Source organism: Hypanus sabinus, chromosome 4 (assembly GCF_030144855.1).
Source record: "Hypanus sabinus isolate sHypSab1 chromosome 4, sHypSab1.hap1, whole genome shotgun sequence".
NCBI lineage: Eukaryota > Metazoa > Chordata > Chondrichthyes > Myliobatiformes > Dasyatidae > Hypanus > Hypanus sabinus.
Window position 1 is genome coordinate 18,328,608 of NC_082709.1, and position 22,679 is coordinate 18,351,286.

Sequence of the window (22,679 nt, forward strand, 5' to 3'; positions counted from 1 at the left end):
CAGACATTTCGCAGTATCTTTCTTTATTTTACAAGGTCAAGTTGCGAGCTCAACACTCAACCCGGCATGGATGGAAAGCGTACTCGGGAATGGCCCGACTGGATTAGAACCCGGGAACCTTTGTTCCGGAATCCGGTGCTGATGTCACTGTACCACCAGCCAACCTAACATACAAAACAAGTTCAATGAAATAATAATAAATAATGTGGCAGCAATAGCAGCCATGACTGTGACTAATGGTGCCCACTGCAAACCCGTTAAAGTGTGTATTGCCAGTTAAATCAGGCAGCCACTGTCTGTGAGAGTGGCTGAAGCTGGGTTGCTAACAGTGTCTAGACTCTAGATCAGAGATTCCCAACCTTTTTGATGCCATGGGCCAATACCATTAAGCAAGGGGTTCAGTGGGCCCCAGGTTGAGAACCTCTGTTCTAAACAAACACAGGAACCACTTCGGTATAGAGGGCAATGGGCCAGGTGCTAAGTGATAGAATTACCATGAAGAATAGGGCCGAACAGAGTGCTTTCCTGATCTTCAATTCTATAACTTACACTTCTAATCACAGAGCCTTCCTGTCATGCTGCAGTTTTAATTTAGTCTTTTTGAACACTTTAGTCTTTGGTTGGCAAGCTATGCTTCAACTATGGGGTTAGTGGTTAGTACAACACTTTACAGTACCAGCAACCCTGGTCCATTTCTTGTCACTGCCTGTAACGAGTTTATAAACTCCTTACCATAAGGAGTTTGTACGTTCTCCCCGTGACTGCATGGGTTTCCTCCGGTTGCTTCACTTTCCTTCCCCAGTCTAAGTACGTACCGGTTGGTAGGTTAATTGTTCATTGTAAACTGTCCCGTGATTAGGCTAGGGTTAAGTTGGGGGATTGCTGGGTGCCACGGCTTGAAGGGCCAGTAGGGCTTATTCCAAGCAATATCTCAATCAATCAATCAATAAATGAATGAATGAATGAAGGCCTGCCAATGTCAACAGGAATTGCCTAAGAATTAACTGATGGCCAGTATAGTGAAAACACTGACAGAGTTTCTCTATTGCACATTGGGCCAGAAAAGGTCTAGGTTCCTTTCTATGTGCCCTTTAGTAGATGTCCTGACCCCACAAAGAACCTTTGGCTCTCCATACCCACTTGCATAACTGAGAGCAGAAATCACACACACCCAATTTGCAAGACGGAATTCTGATCACTGGCAGCCAGTCAGATGTGTTACGTGACTCTCACCTTACCTGCTCATCTCAGCAGAGCAGGTGAGATGAGAGTCACATAACACAATGGTCTGCCTTCTTATCATTGTGCCCTTGAGTGGTCAAACCCTGCCCCCACATATTGGGGCAGGCTCCCCCCAACACACTTCTAGACTCCTCAGCCAGGGAGTATCACCCTTGAAATAATCCTGTCAAGTTCAGTAAGCATTATGATGACCTTTCATTCTTAGAAACTCTGAAGAGTACACAACAGTTTATCTAATCTTAAAACTAATCCTTCTAATCCAGTGAATTGTTGTACTCTCTCTATCATTCTTAGTAAGACATCAAACCTGTACACAATTCCCTTTGAGGGTGGCTCACCAGTGCAATAAGACACATTTTTACCCGTAAGGGAAATAATTTGGTAATGTATCAACATACCAATTGTCTTCCTAACTGTATGCTGAATTGCATATTGACTTAGAAGTTTAAATTTACTGCTGTTTAATAAAATAGTTTTTCTATGTTTTTCTTGCCAAAGTACAAAATCTCACACTTTTTCATGTTATTGTCCATTGGTCACATCCCAGCTCTTTTCATTTAACTTGCTGAGATCTACTTCATAACCCTCTTTATCCTCTTCACAACTTTAAGGCTAGACTCAGGTAGACATAAATCAACCTGGCCACCATGCAGAAAGACTCGCTTCTTAACCACACAATTTGGCATGTTGCCAATCTCCACCTTAAAAAAATCAGAGGTGAAGGTTTCTTAGATTTCAATGCATTACATTCCAATAGGGTGTGTGTACACACACACACACACAGGATTAAGACAGGGTGTAGCAATCAGGACAGCAATTCAGAAAGTTGCCGAACATATTTTTTGAAATTACGAAAGTCAAGTTATTTCAAATACTAACAATGTACACCATCAAATTTGATAACAGTAAAAAAAAGTTGACCAAGAGCTATGCAGAGCACCTGTTGGTCTGCATTTTAAAATTTTGAACAAGGCACTGCAATCTTTTGCAATTATTTCTTTTAAACCTTCCATTAGTGTAAATTATCTGCACCGCACTTGAGCACTCTGAACCTTTGAGGATTACAACATACCTTTTGTTTCTCTGCAGCAACTCTTCACCCTGATTGAGCACAGGTGCTCCCAATCAAGCAATCATCCCCGTGCTGTCACTGCCCTGGGAGTACATAATAGGACAGTGCAGAGGGAGCTTTCCTCTATATTTAACCTGTTGTTTTGGCACTGTTCCCACTTTATTCAGTCTTTGGTCTCAGGAGGACAATAAAGATAAAAGTTAACTTATTATCAAAGTACATATATGCCACTACATACAACCCTAAGATTCACTTTCTTGTGAGCATACTCAATAAATTCAATAACCACAACAGAATAATTGAATGACCGCACCAACAGGGTAGACAACAGTTTGCAAATACAAAAAAGAAAAACAAGAGAATAATAATAATTAGTAAATAAACAATAAGTATCAAGAACGTATGACGAAGAGTCCTTGGAAGTGTGTCCAGAGGTTGTGGGAACATTTCAATGATGAGGCAAGTGAAATTGAGGGAAGTTATCCCCTCTGGTTCAAGATCCTGATGATTGAAGGATTAATAACTGTCCCTGAAGCTGGTAGTTCGGGTCCTGAGGCTCCTGTACCTTCTTCCTAATGTCCTGATGGTAGCAGCATGTCCTGGATGGTGGGGGTCCTTGATGATGGGTGCAGTTTTCCTGTGACAGCACTCTATGTAGATGTGCTCAATGGTGAGGAGGTTTTTACCAGTGATGGACTGGGCCGTATCCACTAATTTTTGTAGAACTTTCCATACGAGAGCACTGGTGTTTCCATACAAGGCTATGATGCAAACAGTCGATATACTCTCCACCACACATCTATAGAAGTTTGTCAAAGTTTTAAATGGCATGCCAAATCTTCACAAATTTCTAAGAAAGTACAGGCACTTAAACTGCGACACCCAGGGCAGATCTTCTGAAATGATAACACTGAGGAACTTAGAGAGTTGCAGATTCCACCTTTGGTTTACAGATGAGGACTGGCTCATGGATCTCTGGTTTCTCCTCCTGAAGTCAATAATCATCTCCTTGGTCTTGCTGACATTCAGTGAGAGGTTGTTGCTGTAGAATTACTTGGGCAGATTTTCAATCTTCCTCCTTTATGTCACCACGTCAGATTTGGTCTATGACAGTGGCAATGTTAGCCAGCTTGAATATGGCAATGGAACTGTGCATAGCTTCACCACTCTAAGTACAGTATAAAACAAGTAGAGTATAGGGCTGAGCACAATCCAAACCGGTCTGAAAGTGATGCAGTTGAGGATCCAGTTGCAGAAGGATGTATTGAATCCAAGGATTTGAAGATTATTGATTAATTTTCAGGGGATGATAGTATTGAATGCCAAGTTGTGGTCAATGACGAGCATCCTGATGTGAGCACCTTTGCTGTTCAGATGTTCCAAGATTGAGTGAAGAGCCAATGAGATGGCATCTACTGTGGAGCTCTTGCGTTAGTAGGCAAATCAGAGCAGATCCAAGTCTTTTCTCAAGCAGAAGTTGATATGTTTCATACAAACTTCTCAAAGCACTCCATTACAGTGCATTTAAGAGCTATTGGATGACAGTCATTGGGGCAGATTACCACATTCTTTTTGGGTACTGGTATAATTGAAGCCTACTTGAAGCAGCTGGGTACCTCAGATTGCTGAAGCGAGAGGTTAAAGATCTCAGTGACCACTCGAGGATAGACACTTTTACACTTGGCCAGGTACCCTGTTCAGGCTGATGCTTCCTGTGGATTCTCCTTCCTGAAGGACACTCTCACTTGAACCCACAACTAAACTACTTGAATATAAATTTTAGCTGTGGAACTGCACATCAAGAGAGTTAAGGGTTCAAGTTCTGTTCTCATCCAACCTGGGCTAAGAATATGTTGTATTAATAAGAGAGTATGGCACTGTCTGGTGTGACTACTTTTGAATAAAATGTTAAATCTTCTCAACTCGACAAAATATTCCATGGGATTATGCTTCAGGGAAAATGTCCTGACCAATAATTATTACTCTCCCATCAACACCTATGCCATGAATTCAATCACATTGTAGGAAACTGACTTGAGCAGATTAGCTACTAAAACTTCTGACAATATTATAAGGACATAACTTCCAAACTAGGGGAAAATGCATTGGAGCATTTAGCAAAAGAGAAGAAATGGTCTTTTTAAAAAATTTATTGAGATATCGCCCTTCGAGCTGTGCTGCCTAACAAGTCCCGTTTTAACCCTAGCCTAATCACAGGGCAATTTACAATGACCAATTAACCTACCAACTAGAACATCTTCGGACTGTGGGAGAAAACCTGAACACTCGGTGGAAACCGATGTGATCCTGGTGAGAACATACAAACTCCTTACAGGCAGCAATTGGGAATTGAACCCAGGTCTCTGGGACTGTAAACCGTTGTGCTAACCACTGCACTACCATGTCACCCCCCCCCCCACCCCCACCCCCAACACTATAAAGACATATCCTTCTTATGGTAGGATGAGGTGTAGGCACTTTAAAAATAACAGCACAATGGTAAAATGAAGCATGTCCTTTTGTAGTTAAGCTTTTGAACTCCAATAGGCTTTAGTAATACCCTCATTAATACTGTGGTGACAGAGAACAATTCTAGTAAATGCACTTTCATAGAAAGATCACTGAAGGAGCATTTTCCAGAACAGGTCAGAGCAACATGGATTTAAAGTGATGGGTTTTTGGAAGGCAAGTAGAGAAATGGGAAAGTTGAGGGCTTTGGGATGAATGTTAGTGTCAAAGTGAAAGTGGAGCAGTATGAGCTAGGTAACAGAACAGCTGAGTTACAGCAAGTCACAGTGCAGTTTGGGCAATGCTGCATAAAATTAGGATAGTTAAATGAATGAAACATTATGTCTGAAGGTGACAGGTGAACGTCACAGGTACAAGTTTGGAGTTTACAATGACGTTGGGTATGTGTATGTTGAACCATTTGAAGTTGGTGACAGCATTGGAGCAATTTGTGTCTGACGTGGGAATGAGGTTTTGCCAGTAGTGAGAATGAGAAATGATCAATGTTACAGAAGTAGAAATAATCTTGGTGACAGAAGCTGCAAAGTTTGAAAAAGCCAATGATGATCTTAGCTAACAACATAACCAATAAAAGGCAGGAAATTGGGAGAAAACAGCTTTCCAGTTTTGCACCTTGATTGAGCACAGGTGCTCCCAATCAAGCAATCATCCCCGTGTTGTCACTACCCTGAGAGTATGTTATAGGACAGCGTAGAGGGAGTTTTCCTCCATATAACTGCACCAGTTCTCCTGTGGCTGTGCTTCAGTTTCTCCAGTGGAACTTACAACCTTCTGACTGGTTACACAGTACAATCAGAATACAGTGAGTGTAATGTAATGGTTGAGGGGTGGTAACTGTTCCTGAACCATGTAGACGAGCTCCTTGGCCTTGCTGACAATGAGTAAGAGGTTGGTGTTGTGGTACCATTCAGCCAGATTTTCAATCTCCCTCCTAAATGCTGATTTGTCAACAGCTATGTCAGTGGTGTCATCAACAAAATTAAGTATGACACTGGAGCTGTGCTTAGCCACACAGTCACAAGTGTAAAGCAAGTAGAGCAGGGGGATAAGCACACAGCCTTGCAGTGCACCTATGCTGAAGGAGGTTGTGGAGATGATGTTGGCAATCCAAACTGATTGGGGACTGCAAGTGAGGATCTAATTGTACAAGGTGATTTTAATGTTTAAGGATGTTTCCTCTGTATAATGTTAAAACCCTCACTGTTGTCTAATGTGAATTATGAAGAACATAAGAAGCACTGTACAATCTCAACCTAATTCTCCTATTCTTAACTGTTAAGTATTTTGCTTGCAATTATGTTTCCCAAGGAATTAACCTGCTTAATTCATCTCGTCCTGTCCATTTAAGAAACTGTCCACGTAGGGGCATTGATCATGTGGATAGTCAGAGGCTTTTTTGTAGGGCTGAAATGGCTAACACAAGAGGGCACAGTTTTAAGAGGAGATGTCAGGGGCAAGTTGTTTTTTTTAAAAAAAACTTACTCACTCACTCAGAGTGGGGTGAGTGTGTGGAATAGTCTGCCAGCGACAGTGGTGGAGGCAGATACAACAGGGTCTTTTAAGAGTCTCCTGGACAGGTACATAGAGCTTAGAAAAATAGAGGGCTATGGGTAACCCTAGGTAATTTCTAAAGTACAGTAAATACATGTTCAGCACAGCATTCTGGGCCAAAGGGCCTTTATTGTGCTGTAGGTTTTCTATGTTTCTTGAATGCCACAGAGGGCAAAAGGTGGTGGAGGCAGTGGTATGCATCTTAAGAACATAAGATTCCGATATTAGGTGCATGTCACCCTTTTTTGTAAAAAAAGTCTGAGTTTCTCTGACCAAGTTCAGCTTAGCCAGTTCTCATTCTGAGCACTGTCAATGGTTAGCTTTTAAAATGTTCCATATTTGTTCAACTATACACTAATTGAGTGCATCTTGCAAATGGGAAACAGCAAAAGTGAAGAATTTTTAAAAAGATGTTATTCTAGATCAGTGGTTCCCAACCACGGGTCCATGGACCTCTCAGTTAATGGAGGAGTCAATGGCATAAAACAGGGCGGGAACCCCCGCCCTAGATCATAAACATACAATGCTGGAAACTCTCAACAGATCATGTACAAGAGTGGGAAGAATAGGGTTGATTTTTCAGGTGAAGCATCCTTCCACCGATCCATGACAGTGAGAAAAGACGTGTTTTAAGTTGCACAGATGGGAAAATACATTATTAGAGGCATTTATAAATAAAATCACTGAAAAATATCAGTGAAGTTAAAATAGGATGGAGCTGCACTTGTTAAATTCAATAGAGAGCCCCAAAGGCTGTGAAGTGCTTAAAAGATGAGGTACAGCTCATCAAGCCCATAATAGGTTATGCTAGGGATCAAAATTAGTGAGATCCAACAGGGAGCAGAACAGAGATTAAAAGTGACAGACAACTGAAAGCTGAAATAGCCCTTGTGGGACATAGTTTTGACTCAAAATATCGACTGCTCATTTCCCTCCACTGATGCTACCTGGCTTGCTGAGTTCTTCCAGCACTTTGTATGTAGTTTCCCACTTTTCTGGTTCTGATGGTGAATCCCTCTCCTGATATTTCAACTCTGATTCTCTCCCCACAGATGCTAGTTGACTATCTGAGCTCCTACAGCAATTTATGTTTTTGATTTCCAGCATCTGCAGCTTTCTATTCCAATAATTAGAAACATAAAAAATCTACAGCACAATACAGGCCCTTCGGCCCACAATGCTGTGCCGAACATGTACTTATTTAGAAATTACCTAAGATTACCCATAGCCCTCTATTTTCTAAGCTCCATGTACCTATCCAGGAGTCTCTTAAAAGACCCTATCGTATCCGCCTCCACCACTGTTGCTGGCAGCCCATTCCACGCACTCTCCACTCTCTGCATAAAAAGACTTAACCCCGACATCTCCTCTGTACCTACTTCCAAGCACTTAAAACTGTGCCCTCTTGTGTTAACCACTTCAGCCCTGGGAAAAAGCCTCTGACTATCCACATGATCAATGCCTTTACTTTCCTCCTTTTGATTTTCTTCCCTTCCTTTTACCTCACCGAGGACCCATGAATTCTTCAGTAGTTCTAAGTTACCAGTTTCACTCACTCCTAACACCTCTCCTAATCCTCTAAATATCCATTCGTCAAAGTAGAGTTTATTGTCATGTACACATATGCTCAGATGCAATGGGAACTGCACTTTGAGCAGTCTCACAGGGACACAGCATCATATAAGCAGCACTCATAAGAAAACTTTAAATAATTTGTACACAGTTTTTACAAGAAAGAACTCAATCAGAAGAAAACAAATTTCATTCCAGTGCAAAAACTAAGTCATCACATTTAGTCCAGTGTCAGCTGGTTTCAAACTTTTGATGACACAGCCAAGCTTAGCTCACAAAGTCTAACCACTCATCTCCATCGTGAGAGGTGGAAATGTTACAGCCTCAGCCCCCTCCTCTACTCCTTGTACAAGGGAGACAATGGATGACAGATACATTGATTTACTCCAACTACACCATCAACATGAAGACAGGAGGTCATTGGTGGCCTATGTTTCATTGGGAACCAACAGCCCCAAAAAGAAGACAGCCAAGCTTAACTCCACCCTCACCTCACTTCCAACCGATATCACTTGATGACAATCAAGAGTAAGAATTCCTGCCTGCCTTCCCATCCTCTGGCCTAGCATGCTCACAATAATCTCAGCTGTATTCCTTTTTTTTTGCAATTCAAATTTTTATTATTTATTAGCTACAGCAACACAACGTACAGACTTTATCTTATACTCTCCTGTATCAGCATCCAAATTATTATCCTTTTTTCCCCAGTAATAGAAATGTGTGAAATATAAACAAAGGTCATTGAAATTCTAGTTCCTGGTGCAGAATGTATAGTTTCCTTCTATAGCGGATGCCATTTCCCTGACCATACACTCATTTGGGGGGCAGGGGCATCTGAACAGTAAGGGCACCTATGTTATTGACTACATTCTGCTTTCAGTGCTATAATTCCAAGTAAACTGATCACCTATTTCTGGATTCTGGGAGTCAACACCTCCCTCTGCAACTGGATCCTTCACTTCCTGAACAACAGACTATAGTCAGCAAGAATAGGCAGCAACATTATCGCCATGATTATTATAAACACTGGAGTTCCATAAGGTTGCATCCTCAGCTCCCTACTCTACTCTATTCCCTGTACACTCATGACTGGACCAGATTGATCCTCTATGGAATCTTGTAGAAGTAAATTCCATCGAGGGCCATGACATGTCAGAATGATAACCTTTCCCTCAATGTCAGCAAATCAAAAGAGCTGATCATTGACTTTAGGAATGGGAGTGACGCACATGCACCTGTCTACTTCGATGATGTTGGGGTTGCGAGCTTCAAGTTCCTAGAAATGAACCTCACCAATAGCCTGTCCTGGTCCATAGACACCACGGCCCAGAAAGATCACCCACATCACTACGTCCTCAGAAGACTGAAGAATTTTGGCATGTCCCTGTCGACTCTTACCGATTTTCATTGATGAGCCTTATCTGGTATGGCAACTGCACTGCCTGTGACCACAATAAACTGCAGAGAGATGTGCATACAGCACATGACCGAAGCCAGCCTCTTTTCTATGGATTCGGTTCATAATTCCCACTGCCTCAGTAGAGCAGCCATCATAACGAAACCTACACTCACCATGGACATTCTCCCTTCTCCTCTTCCATCGGGCAGAAGATACAAAAGCCTAAAAGCACGCACCACCGGGCTCAAGGACAGCTGCTACCGGCTCCCCAGTATGATAAAATAGACGCTTAACCTCATAATCTACCTTGTTATGTTCTTGTACCTTACAGTTTATTTGCACTGGGTTTTCTCTGTGTCTGTTAACATTTCAACACTTGATGACATCAAGTCAAGAAGAGTGTATTTTAGAATACAATGCCAAACTTTGTGCCACATTCTGATAAGGAAACCCTTTCTACATTTCAATTAATGCTAGCATTTTGGATTATGACCAACCCTACCAAAAGGTCAATATTTCTCATTTCATTTAGAAAATTTGCTGCTAAAACTGCAATGCCCTCCAGGTCATTTGTATCCTGATCGGAGAAAACAAAATGAGAAAATTCTTTCTTTTCACTTTGTGGTAATGTCAGAAACATAATTATAGCTGGATTTCAGATATAGCTTAGAAAAAAATCTACAACAAAAATACAGCAAATTTCACCAAGAAAGTGTTTTCAATAATGTGGATTCAGTTCCATATATTATATTTTGCCCTGTATTTATCATACAGATATATAAAATTATGAGGTGTAAATGTAAGCAGGCCCTTTCCACTTTCTAAATCATAGGCTAAGGGTGAAAGGTGAAAAGTTTGAGGGGAACATAAGGGGCAACATCTTCACCCAGAGGGTCGTGACAGTGTGGAACGAGCTGCTAGCACAGGGGGTGCATGCAAGTTTGATTTCAACGTGTAAGTGAAGTTTGGATAGGGTACATGGATAGTGGGGGTATGGATGGTGATGGGAATAGGCAGTTTAGATGGTTTCACCATGGACTAGATGGACTGAAGGGTCTGTTTCTGCCTGTACTTTTCTATGACTCAATAGCTCTATGTTATTATGTTGTGTAAATTTTACTTGTACAATAGAAAGAAAAAATATATTACATATATGATAGGATGTTATTTATTGAAAGGTGTTCACCCTCCCGCAAGGAAGGGTTGCTAACCTATTTTAATGGTTTCCGGGGATCCAAGTGTGAAACACACAAGATGACTTCTACTACCACAGACAGCACAGTGACTTTCTTATAACCCGCCCTCTCCCCCAGAACTAATGTTAAAAATCCATTTAGAAATTATCTCCAAATGCTCAAAAACAGAATCGAGGGTGATGCAGTGAAGTGAAAGATGTAACCTGTGAAGAAATGTCTACGTTTTTCTTTCTTGAATCCACACACCTCAGAAACAAGCAAAACAGGTCAAAGTTGGGAAGAACACAAGTTTACACAGCACTATAGCAATAACACCCAAAAGGAGAGACAATCTGTCAATGACTTGAAATATACTGTAGTCAAATTGGGACAGCAGTATTTTATAATTAAATGTGTAATGAGTAGTATTTCAACACTCTAAAACCATTTTAAATACCAACGGATCATGATTTTGGATAGAGTTCAACCAACTTTCAAACAAATTGCTGAGAGAGAATAAAAAGAGAATGAAAGAGGCAGAGACTGAGAGAGACTATCCAAATATTTATTTTTTCATATGATTAGTTTGAACAGCTGCTGAAGGTGATCTAAGTTTTAATTAACTGTTGATGAGTGACAAATATTCATTTAATGTGAGGCCTTTTCTTTGCATTAACTATTTGCAATTCACATCATTTTACTCTCCTCAGATTTTTTTTCCAAGCAAATTTCTCTCCTGTGCTTTATTTTAGTTAAATAATTTTTGGTAATCCACGTTTCATGATTGACCGGGCATTTTAAAGAGAACTCGTTATAAGTGATCTTTGTGCACTCATTTCCAGACCTTATACAAGCTGCTCTTCCGTGGCTCTCGACAATGCAAAATACAGTGATCATGCAAAATCTGCCAGTCTGTGTCTCCTTCAACACAACTCACTGCTCAAATCTTCTCCTCAGAGTCCCTGCCACTTGCACTCACCCAGTGCAGAAAGATCACTTGCCCCTGCTCCTGGGTGTTGGGCATTGTGGACACAGCAGTGTCTGTGGAGAAAGTTCAGAAAGAGAGAGCTTTGGGCTGGAGAGAGAACATGCACTCTGGATATATTTATTATACTTCTTGATCAGAAATGAAGAGTGAAAATAGAAAATAGAAAGGAAAACATAAATGAGGCTGATGTTACCTCTGAATTACATCATTTGACCACCATAACTTTCACCTAGCAATAACTTATGAGGGGTGATTGATAAGTTTGTGGCCAAAGGTAGGAGTCAATTTTAGGAAACCTAGCACATTAATTTTTCAACATAGTTCCCTCCTACATGTACACACTTAGTCCAGTGGTCGTGGAGCATATGGATACCTTCTTTGTAGAAGTGGTCCACACTAGAGGTGATTGATAAGTTCATGGCCTAAGGTAGAAGGAGATGAGTTAAACAGCTCTCGTTACATGCACGTGCAGTTATGCTGTGGACCACTTCTGGAGGTCCAAGACGCCAACTTCTATGAAGAATTGATCCATATGCTCCACGACCTTCTACCTTCTACCTTAGGCCACAAACTTATCAATCACCCCTCGTATGTTTGTTGAGACACAGCATGGAATAGGCCATGCTGCCTAGCAACCCCTGATTTAACACTAGCCTAATCACGGGACAATTTACAATGACCTATTAGCCTACCAACCGGTGTGTCTTTGGGCTATGGGAGGAAACCAGAGTACCCCGAGGAAACCCACACCATCACAGGGAGAATGTACAAACTAAAGTCAGCAGTGGGAATTGAACCTGGGTCACTGGTACTGTAAAGCGTCGCGATAACCACTATGCTACTGTGCTGCCATTAAGTCAGGATGGATATTTATCCAGAATGGTTACCACAGCAGCCACTGTACAAATATCAATCCATGCTCACCTTGCGAATGGGTGAGTACACGTTAACTGAGGGCAAAGATATAGTCTCTGTTTAAGCGTCTGACTTACCAGGCGCACAGGTTAAAACTGCTGCCCACTGGTGCAGCAGGCCATTTGTCTGGGTGATCACTCAGGAGGAGGAGACTTGTTTCCATTTCCATCCACCCACAGGAGCCAATAGCTCTACTTTAAATGAAAATGAAATGCTTGCAGATGCAGGAAATCTGAAAATGCTGGACACACTCACGGCATCAAGCAACACTCGTGGAAAGAGAAAGAGTTAACAGGTCAGGTCATCAGGACTGAATGAAAATTCTGCAAATTGTAACATTAACCCTGTTTCGATTTCCATAGATGGTGGATGGCTGCATGTTTTTCAAGTATTGGCTGTACATGTAGAGTAGCTCATCTAATAGCAGAGCTCTTAAACCTGCACCTCAGAGCCAGCAAGTCCTGCAATGGATGCCAGTCTGCATAGAAGGATGCAACAGAACCCCAAGCTGATCTTAACACAGCGTTGTAACACACCTGCTGGGACTATCAGGGCAACTTCATAACTGGTTGAAGTGGCACCAAATGATTGTCCACAGATTAAGATTTTTCATGGTATCTTTCACAGATTAAAAAGATTAGGTGTGTAAACCAATTCCTGGCACCTTGAACAATATGCTGGGAATTCTGCTTTCTGATATACCTTGCTGGTGAGCATATCTATCTATAGGATCTGTAACAGGCAGATCACATATAATGACAGCAAGTGTGGTAGGCTACAAAAAGGAAAAAGGACACCAAGGGGGTGGTTTACCGGCAGACAGCGAGGGAGTTGCGTGGCCTCAATCATAACAAGTACTAGGCCTCAAGCTGCAGTGTTGCCTGTTTGCAGCTACCCAGGAGAGAGGCATCGGAGTCAGTATGCTCCACGGGTGGCAGTGTGGCACCACATCCAAGCTGCAGTGGGTGTTGCCCCCAGTGTTCGCTCGACAAAAGACAAGTGTTTGATTGCAGATTGTTGCAACACTCATGGAATCAGGGTCTTGGTCTATATCTTTGTGACTGTATTTTGCTGACAACTTGCGTGTGCTTGCTATCTTATATGCGCTACATGGGCCTTGTGCTGTGTGTGACTGTTGGTGCGGTGTTTTGTACCTTGACCTCGAAGAAACATTTTTGTTTGGCCACTTTCATGGGCATTCGTGTATGGGTGAATGACAATTAAACTTGAACTTGAAACTCATTTGCCGTTTCATGCCTTGATTTGGTGATGGTACTTGTCTTTCACTATTGTCACATCCGGTAGTTTTGACCCAATGACTTCATCAATGAACCCGAGTGTCAGGGGAGTTCATTTGGAACCTTACCATATTCCACATATATCACATGCGGCTGGGGATGCATTTTTACTCCAAGTTTACTTCACAAATTGTATTTAAATAGCCAATGAAGCTCGGGAAGAGCGGGTTGGAGATACATTTCTGCCAAAAGAGATGTAAAGCGCTCCTTCCATCCACTAGCCTGCAGGTCATCCTTAGGCAAGGTATAGACCTGCTTAGCCTCCTCATCAGGGTCACATGAAGCTGTGGGAGCTCCTGGTTATATGACCACTGAAGCCAGGCAGACAATCTCTGACAATTATGTGATTGCAGATTGTTGCAACATTCATAGAATCAGGGTCTTAGACTATGTTTTTGTGACTACATTTTATTGATACCTTATGCGTGCTTGCTATCTTATAGATATAAAGACATTGCCCAGAAGAAGGCAATGGCAAACCACTTCTGTAGAAAAAGTCTTGTCAAGAACAATCATGGCCAGGGGATGATGATCTCCTACATCATATGACATGGCATATTACATTGATGATGATACACTGATGAGGAACAGACGAGTGCTATGAGTACTTGGTCAAAGACACACTAGCATGTATCTAAAATCACCTCACCTAGCCTGGCTGATGGCCCCAACTCGAAAGATGATTGCACTAGCTGTTCTGACCTGGAGACACAGGATTAATGGCTCATTGAAAATAAACTGTTTATGATGCGTGAACAATTGCACCCATGAAAACATACTGGGCCTCACATTGGCCTGTTGTATATCAGATGCAAGAGAAACTGACCCAATCAATTTTCTCTTTAGCAACACACACACAAAGTGCTGGAGGAACTCAGCAGGTCAAGCAACATCTATGGAAATTAATAAGCAGTTGATGTTTTGGGCAGAGACCCCTCTTCAGGACAGAGAAGGAAGGGAGAAGTGAGGGAAAGGAGACGAAGGGGAAAGGTGAAACCAGATGGGTGAGAAAGGTAAAGGGCTGGAGAAGAAGTAATCTGACTGAGAGGAGAGTGTAACAAAGGAGAAAGGGAAGGAGGAGGGACACAAGGGAAAATGATAGGCAGGTGTGGAGAGATAAAAGGCCAGAGTGGGGGATAGAGAAAGACAGGAAGGGGGAGGGAATTTTGTTTTTAACTGTAAGAAACCTATTTTCGTGCTATCAGGTTCGAGGCTACCCAGACAAAATACAAGGCATAATACAAGGATTATAAGGCATACAAGGTACAATTTTATCTTTACGTGGTTTTATTTTACCTCTGATAAAAAGAATGAAGGAAAACTTACCCTCTTTGTCCTGCTGTCAATTATCTGGGAAAGACCTAAAATAGTTGTCAGCGTGCTGCCCCCAAGAAGAAGTGCCCCTCCAGCAATCTTCTGAAATGCCATCTTGTTTTCTGAAATACAAAATCACAAGTATCACTCAAATTTGCATTTATAAAATATAATTTAAACTATGAGATATGTATTTATAAAAGACATGAGAGAATGTAACAACATAAAAATAGATAATACTGGAAACATCCAACAGATCAGATAACTCCTGTGAGAAAAGAAAGAGAGTTAACTTGTTCGGGAAAAGAAGCAAAAGGATTTTCATGAGATAATTGTCTGTATTTAAAATTATTCCACATAACATTACGGTATGAGTTGTAGACCTCATTCACAATAAAATAACTAAATAATGGATATTCATTCATTATATGCTGTGTTGTATGATTTAGACAATCATGGAACCATGATAGTTCTTGGCAAACTTTTCTACAGAAATGGTTTTCCATTGCCTTCTTCTGGGCAGTGTCTTTATAAGATGAGTGACCCCAGCCTTAATAAATACCCTGCAGAAATTGTCTGCCTGGCATCCAGTGGTCACAAAACCAGGACTTGCGATATGCACCAGCTACTCATTTGGCCATCCCATGGCTTCACGTGACCCTGATCCATGGGGGAGCGGGGTGGGGGTCTAATCAAGTGCTACACCTTGCCAAAGGGTGACCTGCGAGCTAGCGGAGGGAAGAAACACTTTACACCTCTTTTGGTAGAGATGTATCTCCACCCCGCCACTCAAAAATAACGGATGAATACGGATGACTACCCATCTCTGCTAATAAGTGGGATTTAGGACTGCCTTATGTTATTGGAAATAACTAATACCAAACAACCATCCATGAGCACCACCTCCTTATAGCTCATTAGGCTATTTCTCTATTCTGCACTGCGCTGCTGCTGCAAAATAAGATTCAGGACGTACGTCAATGATAATAAATCTGATTCTGAATCTCAAAATACTCAAATATTTGCAGGTTTTGTTTAGCTTTCTCATACTGCAGGACACGTATGCACTACCATACTGCTCTCTTCTCAAATGAGATAGATACCAACTTTTATTCAATCACCACCATTCACTCAAAAGGACATAGTATTTTCGAACAAATACAAATGTAAACAAGTTACTGTATCCTTGAGAATGCTGGAGGCCTCTGACACATGCAGTAATACCATACTAAGTTTTGAAAAGGTCAGTCATACAAATATTAATGTATATTTATGCAATTTCATTGACATGGTATTTTCAAAGTTGCATTTTAATGACAAGTGCACCAGTACTATATTTATGTTTAATGCAGATAATATATTATCTTCAAAGCACTTTTAGTGACAATAGATTTTTAAAGTGGAAACGCCAATGTCTTTGAATGGAAAATCCTACAAAAGATAGTGGACTCAGCCCAGCACGTCACAAATGAAGCCCTCCCAACCATTGAGCACATCTACATGAAACACTGTCATACGAAAGCAGCATCCATCATCAGGGATCCTCACCACCCAGGCAATGCTCTTTTCTCGCTGCTGCCATCAGGTAGAAGGTGCAAGAGCCTCGGGACTCACGCTACCAGGTTCAAGAACAGTTCGCAGCCCTCACCCAACAGGCTCTTGAACAGACGGGGATAACTACACTCACTTGCCCCATCATTGAAATGTTCCCATAAAAAGGGAGATCATTGTAAGGACTCTTCATCTCGTGTTCTTATTATTTATTGCTATTTATTTATATTTGCATTTCCACAGTTTGTTGTCTTCTGCACTGATTTATCTTCATTGATCCTCTTATAGATTTGCTGAGTATGTCCACTGGAAAATTAATCTCAGGATTGTATATGTAATGCCCTGGTTAAGATTTCTACTGCTATACTGAGAGGTATTTTTATTTCAGCAGTTTTCTGCAAACATAGTATGTCCTATTAGTAAGCTTCAGTGACTAGTGTTTTGGCTTCGGATAAAGTTAAGGAGCCACTTGCCCTGATGCCAATACCCCTGACTTAGCCAGCTAGTTCGAAGTTGTCTTCAAGGAAGTTCGAACTGTGGCTGGTCATTCGCACAGAATGTGGGTTTAGTGCGCGAGTAAAGCAATACACCCAACTACTCCAGGAATGAGCACCAATGTTTATGTGCACATTTGGATTGGTTTAACTGTAATTATTTTCCTTTTTTTCTGTTAACTATTTGTTAAAGTTGAATTATTGATGAATATGTTTCCTTTGTAATTTTATGCCAATGTACGATCTGTTATTTTTCTGGCAAATGATAACTCTGCATGGGGCAGCACCTAGACAGCATTCACTACAATTCCCGTCCCTTCCCAGAACATCCCAACTTTCCTGTTTGGTTGAAACCAAATCGTACTGACCCTAGAAGTGTGTTGCTTATCAAAGGTGGCCCGCTCACCACTGAGTCACGCAGCAGCTAGCAGAGTCAGCTAACGATCCAAGTTTGTATACGAGCCCCAGTGAGAGGGTTACAGAAATGTATATTGATAAAAATAATTTACTTTTGAACTTTTCCTTTCAACTTTTTGAAAGCATAAGGTTAAAATCAAAATTCCTGTAGCATTCATCAGCACTTATTTAGCCAGTTCCAAAATATGAATCAACTAAAGCAATTGCTAGAAACAAAATATATTCCACCACAAATACTGCACTAGCTTCTAATTTTAACAACTTCATTCATCACAAATTAAATTCCTGGAGCTTGTGCCTGCTGCCAAATCAATCTTTGGAAATTGCTGAATATTAACTAAAGCACATCCTTTTTATAGAATATTAATTACCCTGATTATGAAAAATGTAGTATCATAATAACCCAACCCTAATAATAAGAAACAACTTCTGGATAAGGAGGGGGCTTTTGGAGCTACAACTGAAAGCTTTATGCAATTTATTGGGGATGGAGAAAAAAGTTAGAAATATTTAAAAAATGATTTTTTTCTTTCAAATCAGAGCAGTTGCAATTGAACATTAATAATAAATCCATTGCAATCTGCCGCTGGAAACTAAAATAATCATTAATAATGTCCCCGTGTGTAGTCTTCCCTTCAAATTGCCTGACTCATTCACAATTCCAGGATGCAGTATTTTAAGTGCTTGAACAGTGTCCCTGGAGTTAGGTCAATAAATAATACAGGATTAGAAAGACGATAGAAGTATATTGGTTGGATAGAAAGCAGAAAAGTGCAAATTGTGCTTATTGATGGCACAAAATCGTCATTATGGTCATGAGCATTTTATTGTGGAAAATGGCTTTGTAGACACACTAAACAGCAGAATACCGATTAAGCAAAGTAGAAAGCTATTTATTTGTTCATTGATTTAAAGTCTCACTTATGTACATTTTCACTCACATCAACACACAGACACCAGCATATTGAACTCCATTTTACACCACTTCAACTGAAACCATGGGTTGTAAGTGTCGCAACAAAGCAGCACCATCATCAAGAATCCCCACTACCCAGGGCATGTTCCCTTCTCGATGCTGCCATCAGGAAGGTGGTATAGACGTGTCAGAGTTCACACCACCAGGTTCAGGATCAGTTATTACCCCTCAACCATCAGGCTCTTGAACCAAAGGGGATAACTTCACTTGCCCCGTCACTGAACTGTTCCCACAACCTATAGACTCACTTTCAAGGACTCTTCATCTCATGTTCTCAATATTTATTGCTTATCTATTCATCATTATTACTACTACTTTCTTTTGTATTTGCACAGTTTGTTGTCTTTTGCAATGGCTGTCTGCCCTTTTGGTGTGATCTTTCATTGATTCTATTTTGCTTATTGGATTTATTGAGTATGCCTACAGGAAAACAATTCTCAGGGTTGTATATGGTGACATATGTACTTTGATCTTTGAATGTGAAAATGCATTGACTCATGTAAAACTGTTAAGGTAGCTTGTCAAGAAATAATTATTTGGTGTTATAAATAATGCTGAACCAAAAATTCTACTCCCTTTCTGAATAAACCAATTCCCTTAATCTTGCTCCCACCCCCCACTATTACTCTCACCAAACATTAAAATCTATGTTCCTTCCAAGATCATTAACTACTTCTACTGCAGCAGTTGGCACCTTGACCTTAACTCTGCCTTTCCATTAGAGAAATTCCTATTTATCATTTCTGTACTCAAGCTTTTTCATTTGGGTTTTGCATCCTTCATTTTCTTTTATGTCCAAGTTTGTTATCTGGTTTACACCACTGCCAGAGAAGGCACGAGATTAAAACTTGGGAGAAAGGGTAGTGAGGTCAGCTGAGAAGATCATCCGGGGTCACTCTTCCCACCATTACAGACACTTACACCACATGCTGCATCCGCAAAGCTAACAGCATTGTGAAGGACCCCACGCACCCCTCATACAAACTCTTCTCCCTCCTGCCAACTGGCAAAAGGTACCGAAGCATTCCGGCTGTCACGACCAGATTGTGTAACAGTTTCTTCCCCCAAACCATTAGACTCCTCAATTCCCAGAGTCTAGTCTGACACCAACTTACGCATACACACACACACACACACACACACACACACTCAACTGAACACCACTCCACTCCCTTTGCAATTGCAATTTTTTTCATTTCTTTCTCAATTCCTGCTAAAACATTGTTTACATTTACATCGTTATTATATTGTAATTTACCCTTTACTGTGCCTATTGTTTTGTTTATTAGTTATTGTACTGTCTTGCACTGATTTGTGCTCTTTATGTAGTCCCGTGTAGGTCTGAAGTCTAACGTATTTTTGTGTTGTTTCATGTAGCACCAGGGTCCTGGAGGAACGTTGTTTCATTTTTACTGTGTACTGTACCAGCAGTTATGGTTGAAATGACAATAAAAGCAACTTGACTTGTAGTGGAAGTGAAAACATAGTACTGTGCAGATTCACCTAAAGCTCTTCGAACAGAGGAGCAGACAGCAGATTTTCTGGTGATTTATTTACACAATTGGGTTTAATAGGACAAATGGAGTCGAGCTGTTCCTATCTGGCTCAAGGACCAGATCTAAAACGTAATGTAAAAGACACTCGGGATGCAAAGATGGGTCATTTTCTGACATTTACTACAATATCAATATTGGATAAAGAGCTAATTACCACTTCGAAAGGGAATTGGATGGGGATGTGAGAGAATAATATGCCAATCACTGGACCAAGCAAACAAGGGAAAACATGGCTGAAAGGTCTCTTTCTGAACCTTGATAATTCCATGCTCGACATACCGTGTTCTAGATGAAATTCAGCTTCTGTACTGGCCTTCACAGCTTTCTGACTAACATTTCAGCTAACATTTCAATCATCTAGGACTCTCCTAATTCTACAGTTCTCGGTCTCAGCCCAACTCTATAGTATTCTCAAGCCCTTTTCATATTTTGAATTATCTGTTCTTTTGATTCCAGCCATCAATGCATCCTTTGGTTCTTCAGCAAGGGCAGAACATTCAATTATCTTACTCTCAGCGATACCTTCCCCATGTATCCACCTCTGCTTGTTCCCTCTTTAAAAACCTTTAGCCATTTTCTTTAGCAACACACACAAACTGCTGGGGGAGCTCAGCAGATCCAGCAGCATCTATGGAAAAGTCTGTGGAATTCGCTGCCACAGGCAGCTGTGGAGGCCAAGTCATCTGGTATATCTAAGGCTGAGGTTGATAGATTCTTGGTTAGTCAGAGCATGAAGGGATACGGGGAGAAGGCAGGAGATTGGAGTGAGAAGGAAATGGATCAGCCATGATGAAACTGAAGAGTAGACTCGATGGAACAAATGGCCTAATTCTGCTCCTACATAATGAAAAAAAAGAAAAAAGCCAGTTTCAGTCCAAGACCCTTAATGGGACATTTTCTTTAATGAAAGTGTCACTCCAATTGCTCAATGCCTTAAATGTTTCTCCTCTAAACAACAGTTTTCTCACCCGCTTTTGAGCAGTCCCTATATTAAAGATGCAGTAGATTATTGTGTCAGTACTACAGATACTGCTTTCCAACAGAGTTCAAAACATTACTTTGCTGATAGCCTGTTTCTCCCCCCACAGGCATGGTTTTCTATAATTTCCTTAAATACTTGGAGCAATAAGTGAATCCACCAAACACACTAAACTTCATTTTAGTCGTGACTTAACCTAACAAACCTTTGCATTAACTGACCAACTCTTCACTTTAACAGTACATTATGCAACAACTACAGTAAATTTGAGTTATGGCACGAGGTCTCTGGTACATTATACCCCTTCCTTTCATTCTGAAGAAGGGTCTTGGCCCGAAAGACAGTCTATTCATTTCCATAGATGCTGCCTGATCTGCTGAGTTCCTTCAGTATTTTGTGTGTGTTGCTCTGGATTTCCACTTTCTCATCTTGATAATTAGACTACTTTGAGGATCAAAGTTCAAAGTACAAAGTATATATATCACTATACACAACCGAGATTCATTTTCTTGTGGGCATACTAATAACATTAACAGAATCAATCAACCAACCGGGGCGTTCAACCGGAGTGCAGAACACAACAAGCTGTGCAAATACAAAATGAAAGAAATAAGCAATAAATATTGAAAACATGAGTCCTTGAAAATGAGTCCACTGGTTGTGGGAATATTTCAATTAAGTGATTAAAATATTGTGTTTTCTTTAGTAAAACAAGAGTGAGTATGTCAGAAATATGACAGAAAATAAGCTATTTATACATGACCTATACCAAAGTTAAATAGAAATTTCCCACTTCAACATCCAATTTGATTAATTTTTCTGTGACTATATAAAGTTCTATAATTTACTTGATGTAAAAGATTGTGTGGGTGGCAGATTGGTATTATTATAAATGAAATTAATAACGCTTGGACAGTGGCAAAGTGTTTAAACAGACAAAAATACAGTGAATCGAGCTTATCAATGATAATAGCATTTGAAATTACACATAAAAATTTAATCTGCTTGGTGATTAACATCATATGGGAATTCCATAATTAAGGAAATTGGTATGCATAATTGGTTGTTTATTGTACTAAACCTGAAATTTCATGTAAATAAGTGTCAGGCAATAAGCATTGGTAAGTTTTTGAATTTAACTCACAGCAGAAAGGACTCGGTTACCTTTAAGAGAAACAAGTGTAGGTAAGACAGACAAGAAGCAGAGGCCTGCAGTTAGGTGCAGATTTCCAACATGTGCAGAATCTAGGGTTTATCAGGTGCTGGTAAGTAATGGAAGAAAAATATGAATTGTCGTTAACTGTATGTAAGAGGACTAAAACTCGAAGTGTGTAGGTATTTGTAGAGCCAGTGACCACTACGTCTGACCTCTCAGGAACTCAACCTCCTGTGCCACATTATTGGGGCTCCTCCACCTTGAGTCCCGGTCAAGAAGAAACAGAAATCGCAGCTGAGCCCGACTGCCAATCAACTCAAACCTCTCTCATCCCCAGCTCCTGTATCACATCACAATGTGTAGGACAAAGTCATTGTCATTTAATTATATACACGTGCATGACCACATAATGTATAGAGAAATGAGACATTATTCTGAAACAAAATGTAAAGCACAGTAAACACATGACCCACGATAACTTACAAAAGTGAAGAT

The 22,679-nt window shown here is 40.6% G+C and overlaps 1 protein-coding gene across 1 annotated transcript in view; it reads right to left on the reverse strand.

Annotated features, from left to right (window-relative positions):
* gpd2 (glycerol-3-phosphate dehydrogenase 2 (mitochondrial)) overlaps positions 1–22,679 on the reverse strand; it is a 130,292-nt gene that overhangs the window by 95,409 nt on the left and 12,204 nt on the right. Inside the window, exon 2 of the mRNA XM_059966526.1 lies at positions 15,068–15,177. Within this exon, the coding sequence (XP_059822509.1) occupies positions 15,068–15,169 (102 nt within the window). The 5' untranslated portion in view covers positions 15,170–15,177. The remainder of the gene's footprint in view (positions 1–15,067; positions 15,178–22,679) is intronic.